Consider the following 7,500-nt stretch of genomic DNA (forward strand, 5'->3'; position numbering starts at 1 on the left):
CAGCAAGGCCTCGGGTAAAAAGGGAAGAAAAGCTTGGCATAGTGCGGACCAATAACAAGGAAGGGCGCCAAACAGAGTGTCGTCGGCACGTGCTTCGTGTTTGTTGATGTCGCGCAGAACAATACGGGATCCGGAGTCGACGCGATCAGAAGGCGTCGCAAGGAGTTCAGTGACGATCGTGTGGATAAATAGCTCCTCTGTGATAGCTTTTATTGTTCTGTTATTATTCACGTGTTTTCTTCAAGTGAAGTGAATTGCGTTTGCGAGAACACTTGTGAATGAGTTTTGGTTAATGATTGTTAAATAATTTATAGCGTAGTGTTGATAAATGTTTGGTTCATGACTTCGGTTGATTATAATCAGGATCGATTTAATTTTTCAATTCAGTATTTTAGATGTAGAAACGCACTCCCTAGATAAAAAAAATATTTCCAGACACAACATTCCATATTATGTTATCTGGCGGTCTCGGAAGAGTGTCTTCTAAAAGGTTACAAAGTCTTCCATAGAAAATAATAAGCGATATATTATCTGAGAGAAACGCACAAATCCACCAACCGTAGTGACACAGTTACGAGCCCCGGGGACACAAAAGGCGATCTGATCCGAGTGGTTGGAAAGGCACGGCAGAGAGGGCCCGAGGCTGAGCGACCCGGCCGCCGCTAAACCCAGCTGGGCAGAAGAAAGGAAGACCCAGACACTCGCCTTAGACGACCCCGAGGCAGCGAAGGGGAGGCCAACGCAGCGAGTTTTATAGTTCCTGATTCAGAGTCCCTTCTCCTGACGAGTTCAGACGAGTGTGTTATCTTGTCAAGTATAAGCAATATATCAACCATGGCTCGCGAAGAATCTCCAGATGTGATGCAACTGTTCCTCAAATACCTGGAAGGTACGTGTGCGGCTATAACACCTGGAGACACGGTTATTGAAGGTTATCTGGGTGGGGGTGGGGGGTCTCGTGGTTGATTATACAGACGACTAAATTTTACTTCTCTTACTCTGTTTACACATGTTTTCACGTTGTCTTTGGTCCATCTTTAATACGCAACCATATGGCTTTTTATGCGTCTGTTCAAAGCAACAACGCTGCAGCCGCATTGCTATGGTTGGAACTTCAGCGCCATGATACTGTAACGTGGTCATGCAGGCATAATTCAGGCAGAACACGTTCGTTTAAGCATGAGGTCATCTAAAAGCATGCAAAAAAAATAGTTGTTTGGTTGATCATAAGCATTTTTTTCAATATTCATTAATATCACGAAAGAAAACAAAACAAAAGGTTGTTAATTATTTATTATGGTAGAATGTTAAACTTACTCTCGTTATTAACCTCGATTTTCTCCCGTGAGGTAATTTTTTAAAAAACTTTTTATCTTTCATTGGGGATACTTTTCTTCTCTCCTCGCTGCCTAAATGCATCGGATCATTAAGAAAATAAAAAACAAACCACAAAATAGATATATCTTCACGGATATGCACCGAGCGAGCCGGAAATGAGTAGTCACAATCGTAAGGAAGAGCTGAATAGAACTGAACGAAGTTCAAGAAAACATGTAATTTTTCTTTTTTTTCAATATATCTTAAGGATACTGATGATGATGATGTTAGTGGTTATGGTGATAATAGGAGTGGTAATGATAAGGGTAATGGTTCTATAGATAATAATGATGATGCTAAAATGGTGAAAATGATAATAACAATGATGATAAAGATAATATTAATGAAAATAATAATAATGGCAATGCTATTAATGATAATAATAATAGTAGTAGTGATAGTAGAAAAAAAATCATAGCAATGATAATAACAACAATAATAATAATAATAGTGATCATGATCATGATCATGACAATACTAACATATCAGTAATAAACGTAACAGTTGTTATAAAAAGTTAATATTGATAAGACATAAAAGCAATGATTATAATATCTAAGAAATCTCATATCCCCAAGGCTGGAGAAGCTTAGGGAATTTCGCCATGCTTAACAGTCCAGCCTAGACCGCTGGCAGAGGTCCAGACTGTGAGAAAGTAGACTCCCATAAGTAGAGACCAAGGGGGTCTGTGTTAGGGTGTGTCACCGGACTGGAATGCGTGGAAGGGTTGAGGTGGAAGTGTATATGGAGAAGGGATAGTTTGAAGGAGGAGGATGGTTAGGTAACGAGATGGGAGGTTAGTGTCAATGCATAGTTGTATGTGTGTTTGGGGGAGGAGAGGGGTAAGTGTGTGTTTGTGTGTGGGGTGTGGAGGGTGGATGTGTGTGTGTGTGTGTGTGTGTGTGTGTGTGTGTGTGTGTGTGTGTGTGTGTGTGTGTGTGTGTGTGTGTGTGTGTGTGTGTGTGTGTGTGTGTAAGTAGTATGAGAAAGAAATTAATCTAGTGTTACATATAGCGTGGATAGATAGATATAAATAACACAAGTAAGGTTTAGTCGAGTGGTCTGATTATGGTTGGCCAAGTAAGAGGAAAAGTTTGGTCTGTATGCAGTTTCATGGTATGACTGGTAAGTTTGAGGTATATAAGAGTAGAGAGTATGTGTCAGGAACGGTGATAAAAAGATGTACCCAATCTAACTTCATTTAATCTAACCTAACCTGAATTAACCTAACTTCACCTACCATACCCTACTCTAACCTACCATAACCAACCTAACCTAACCAACCCAACCCAACCCAACCCAACCCAACCCAACCCAACCCAACCCAACCCAACCCAACCCTACCCAACCCTACCCTACCCTACCCTACCCTACCCTACCCTACCCTAACCAACCCAACCCAACCCAACCCAACCCAACCCAACCCAACCCAACCCAACCCAACCCAACCCAACCCAACCCAACCCAACCCAACCCAACCCTACCCTACCCTACTCTACTCTACTCTACCCTACCCTACCCTAACCTAACCTATAGAAAATCGGGAGCAAAATGAACATCCAATGTCCGTCGCAAGGTTATTAATGCAGTATAGTTTAGTTTTTTGGTTCTGTGTTAGATCTACGCAAATTTGTCGTCTGTTGCTTTACCTCAGCATGGTATCGTCTTCGGTTATTGCGACAGTACATGTTGATAGCTTTTGTGTGCGTGTGTGTGTGTGTGTGTGTGTGTGTGTGTGTGTGTGTGTGTGTGTGTGTGTGTGTGTGTGTGTGTGTGTGTGTGTGTGTGTGTGTGTGTGTTTTGGACAGGCGTTCTTGCAAGCAAACTGTGTGCGCAGTTATCTTGCTGATGGCAAGATGATAAATGCAACTTGCCCTGTCGTCTTCCGGGCATTATGCAGTAAGCAAGACGAAACAGTATCTCTTCTCTCACATCTCTCTCTCTCTCTCTCTCTCTCTCTCTCTCTCTCTCTCTCTCTCTCTCCGTATCTATCTATCTGTATTTATCCACAAATCTATCCATCTCCCTTTCTCACTTTCCCTTCTCCCCTCCCCCCCCCTTTTATCTCCACTTCCCCTTCCCTTCCTCTCTCTCTCTCACCACTTCCCTCTTTCATATACAACCAAAAAGCACCGACATAAATGTATTTATAAACGTTTGCAAATGACTCTCCTGTACAATACCCGGAACAAGTAACAACAGTTCTCAGATTGCAACGCCATACTTTTATCATCCCTATCCTTATTGTTTATTGTTTGTATTTTGCTCTTCACCTGTTGACCTTGATGAAGAGGGGGGGTGGGGGGTATAGGGGGTGAGGAGAGGATGCCACAGGGTAGCGGAACAGGTTAGGTTGGGTTGTTGGGCACCCCGGGGCACAGTTGGAGACAGTTTGGGTTCAGTAAGGAAGGAGAAGGGCGTCGAGTTTTCCGTGTGTTTTAGTTTTTTAAATGTTCTTTCTGTTTTTTTTCTTCTGATTTTTTAAAAAATGATTTATGGTTTGATCTTGATAAGGGAAGGAAGGAAGGATTTTTTTTGGATTTCATCATTATTTTTTCCATTTTATTGTTTATATTTATCGTTTCTTAAAAACGGGGATTGTAGTTTACAAAACAATTTTTTTTCATTATTTTTATATTTTTCATGAATTAATTTATAATAGACATAGTGATATTTTATCCATAATGGCCATTAACAAATAGTATTTTACACATAATTAACCCAGCAATTACCAGTAATTTAAACATAATTACCCATTAATGAACGATACCCTATACACGCACACACACACACAACACACACAACACACACACCACACACACACACACAACACACAACACACACACACACACTACATACACCATACACACACACACACACACACACACACACACACACACACACACACACACACACACACACACACACACACACACACACACACACACACACACACATCCATATCCACTCGTGCATTCATTAATAATCATTCATAACCATAAAGGCAAACTTACCTTATATATCATTATCACATCAAGAGGATATGAGGACGAAGCAACGAAAGATGACAAAGGAATGGAGAGAAGGATGCGAGGACAATCAGGATGGATCGAAATAGGGAAGGCAGTCGTCAGGCAGCGTCGCAGGGAAAGTGATGGACTGGGGATGAAGGGAGGGGGGGGGGGGGGGGGGGGGATGAGGGGGGTGGGGGAGGGAAGGACGAGTGGAGGGATGGGGAAGGGGTGAATGGAGTGATGGGGGAGGGGTGTGATTGGGGGGATGGGGGGGAGGGTGAATGGAGGGTGGGGGGGAGGGGGGGTGAATGGGGGATGGGGGGGGGTTGGGTGGAGGGTGGGGGTGAAGGGAGGGGGGGTTTGGGTGGAGGGGGGGTGAAGGGAGGGGGGGTTGGGTGAGGGGGAGAGGGAGGGGGAGTGGGGGAGGGAAGGACGAGTGGAGGGATGGGGGGGAGAGGGGGTGAATGGAGGGATGGGGGGGAGGGAGTGAATGGAGGGATGGGGGAGAGGGGGGAGGGGGGAAAGGTGTAGGGAGGGAGAAGGGAGAGGGGAAGGATGAGGTAGGGGGTAATGTTGAAGGGAGGGGATAGGAGAGAGGGGAAGGATGAAGGGAGGGTGAGTGGAAAAATGGGAGGAGGGGTTAAGATGGGGAGGGGAGGGGATGACAGAGAAGGAAGATAGGAGAGAAGGAGGAGGAGGAGGAGGAGGAGGAGGAGGAAGGAGGAAGGAGGAAGGAGGAAGAAGGAAGGAGGAAGAGGAGGAGGGAAGATACGAAGAGGGGGAAGGGGAATGAAGATGGAAAGAGGGACTGAAGAGAGTAAATACGAAGGAGTGAGGATAGAAAGAGGAAATAAGGAGAGGAGAAGGATGGGGAGGAAGAATGAGATTCTAAAAGCGAAAACGAAGGAATGGGGATGGGAGAGAAAGGGAGAAAAAAGGGAGAAATATGAACAGAGAGAAAGGAGAGAAGGGGGAATAGAAGAAAAGAGAGGATAGGGAGAGGGAAGAGATGGTGAATGAGGGAAGCGAAAAGGGGAAGTGAGGAATGAAAGAGAGGGAAAATTGAAGGAAATGGATGAAAAGGAATGGTGATAGAAGAAGCGACAAAAGATTGGATAAAATGATACTACATAAATACTTTTAAAAATTTCTCTATTACCCTGGTTTGTGAGGAATTCAGCCACCTCATTGTTGGATAAAGATAATTGTGATGGATGTAAAAATTGAAAAAAAATAATAAATGAAGAGTTTTCTAATTGAGGAGTGGAAAAGGGCGTTTATTGAGTTATCAGTAATAATCTAATTGTGGTATGGTGATGCAGTGATGTGGAATTGCACTGTGGTTGACGCTGCAGTGTTGCCAATGAAGCAGAAGTAGGAGCAGTGGTGGTGGCGCTGCTCTTGGTAAAAGCCGACACTCATATAACAAGGATATGCGCTCTTTATCTCTTTCTCTCTCTTGGTCTTTCTCTCACTCTTCCTCTGTCTCTTTCTCTCTCTTTCTCTTTCTTTCTCTCTCTTTCTCTCTCTTTTCTCTCTTTTCTCTCTTTTCTCTTTTCTCTCTCTTCTCTCTCTCGCTCTCTCTCTCTCTCTCTCGCTCTCCTCTCTCTCTCTCTCTCTCCTTTCTCTCTCTCTCTCTCCTCTCTCTCTCTCTCCTTCTCTCTCTCTCTCTCTCTCCTCTCTCTCTCCTCTCTCTCTCTTCTCCTCTCTCTCTCTCCATTCTCTCTCTCTTCTCTCTCTCTCTCTCTCTCTCTCTCTCTCTCTCTCTCTCTCTGTATATATATAATATATATATATATATATATATATATATATATATATATATATATATATATATATATATATATATATATATGCTTATCCCTATCTATATTATATCTATCTATTTGTCTATTAGTCAGTCTCTCCTCCTCCCTCCGTCCCCCCTCCCTTTCCCATACGCTCTCCATCTATCAATCTATTTTACATATCTATCTCAAACCTCCTTCCCACACACACTCAGAACCCTCCCCCCCCCCATAATCCAAAAAAGTCTTCAAATTACTAAAATTCGAAACTCCACACAGCCATGGCGTCAGAGAGTCTAATAAATTGTCCTGTTTTAGAGAAAACTTCGTTGTGAGTATTAAAGATACTTGCTCCACTTATTACACGGGTCTGCTGACGTGGCTCTTAGCAACACAATGTAAAGGTTTGATGGAAATAAACGTGGGGTTAATCTTTGGTTTCATTCCGTACGTGCTCGGTATGTCTTTTTTTCTCTCTCTCTCTATCCCCAATTCTTCTTTTTGATTTATTCTGAAGTTTATTCTCTTCTTTCATCCCTACTTCAACCTCCCCACCTCTTGTGTGTGTGTGTGTGTGTGTGTGTGTGTGTGTGTGTGTGTGTGTGTGTGTGTGTGTGTGTGTGTGTGTGTGTGTGTGTGTGTGTGTGTGTGTGTGTACATACATAAAGTAGATTTATACATGTGTTTGTCGTATTTAATATACAGCATTTAATTGGATCGATGAGTCTCTCTGTTTATATGGCCGCCCACGTTGGTATGTGTCGCTGCGAATTCCTCGGAGAGCAAATGCCAAAATAATGCTGCATTTTAAACTCAGATTTATGTATTGTTGACAGCATTTTTTGCCGAAAATTGAATTCTTTGTTACTTCTTTCTCCTTTCTCTCTCTTTCTTTCCCTTTCTCCCTTTCCTCTTTCTCTTTCCTTCTCCCTTCTCTCTCTTCCTCTCCTTCCTCCTCCTCCTCTCTCTCTCTCTCTCTCTCTCTCTCTCTCTCTTTCTCTCCTTCCTTTCTCTCCCTCCCTCCCTCCCTTCCTCCCTCCCTCAATACACATAAACACACATTAACGTACACAATAATGGTAATCATGATGTTATGATGATAATAATAAAAGAAGTATTAATAACATGAACAATAATGATAATAACAATGATTATGATAATTTAATTATGATTATGATGATTATGATAATGTGACAGTACTGAAAATAATGATGATAAAAAACAATGATATTGAAAATAATATTAAATGATAATGATGGAAAGGCATGATAGTAATAAAAATGTTAGTGATAATAACTAAGTAATTAAATCACTTTAATAAG

General features: G+C 42.4%; 1 protein-coding gene across 5 annotated transcripts in view; it reads left to right on the forward strand.

Moving 5' to 3' along the window:
• LOC119569051 overlaps positions 1-7,500 on the forward strand; it is a 52,256-nt gene that overhangs the window by 40,104 nt on the left and 4,652 nt on the right. For 2 of the 5 annotated variants that reach the window (XM_037917391.1, XM_037917395.1), the window contains exon 2: positions 388-889. The exons of 1 other annotated variant lie outside the window; for it this stretch is intronic. In XM_037917391.1, the coding sequence (XP_037773319.1) occupies positions 835-889 (55 nt within the window). In that variant the 5' untranslated portion in view covers positions 388-834. The remainder of the gene's footprint in view (positions 1-387; positions 890-7,500) is intronic. 2 more of the 5 variants (XM_037917398.1, XM_037917403.1) reach the window with 1 other exon arrangement.

This window comes from Penaeus monodon, chromosome 4 (assembly GCF_015228065.2).
Source record: "Penaeus monodon isolate SGIC_2016 chromosome 4, NSTDA_Pmon_1, whole genome shotgun sequence".
NCBI classification, from domain to species: Eukaryota; Metazoa; Arthropoda; class Malacostraca; order Decapoda; family Penaeidae; genus Penaeus; species Penaeus monodon.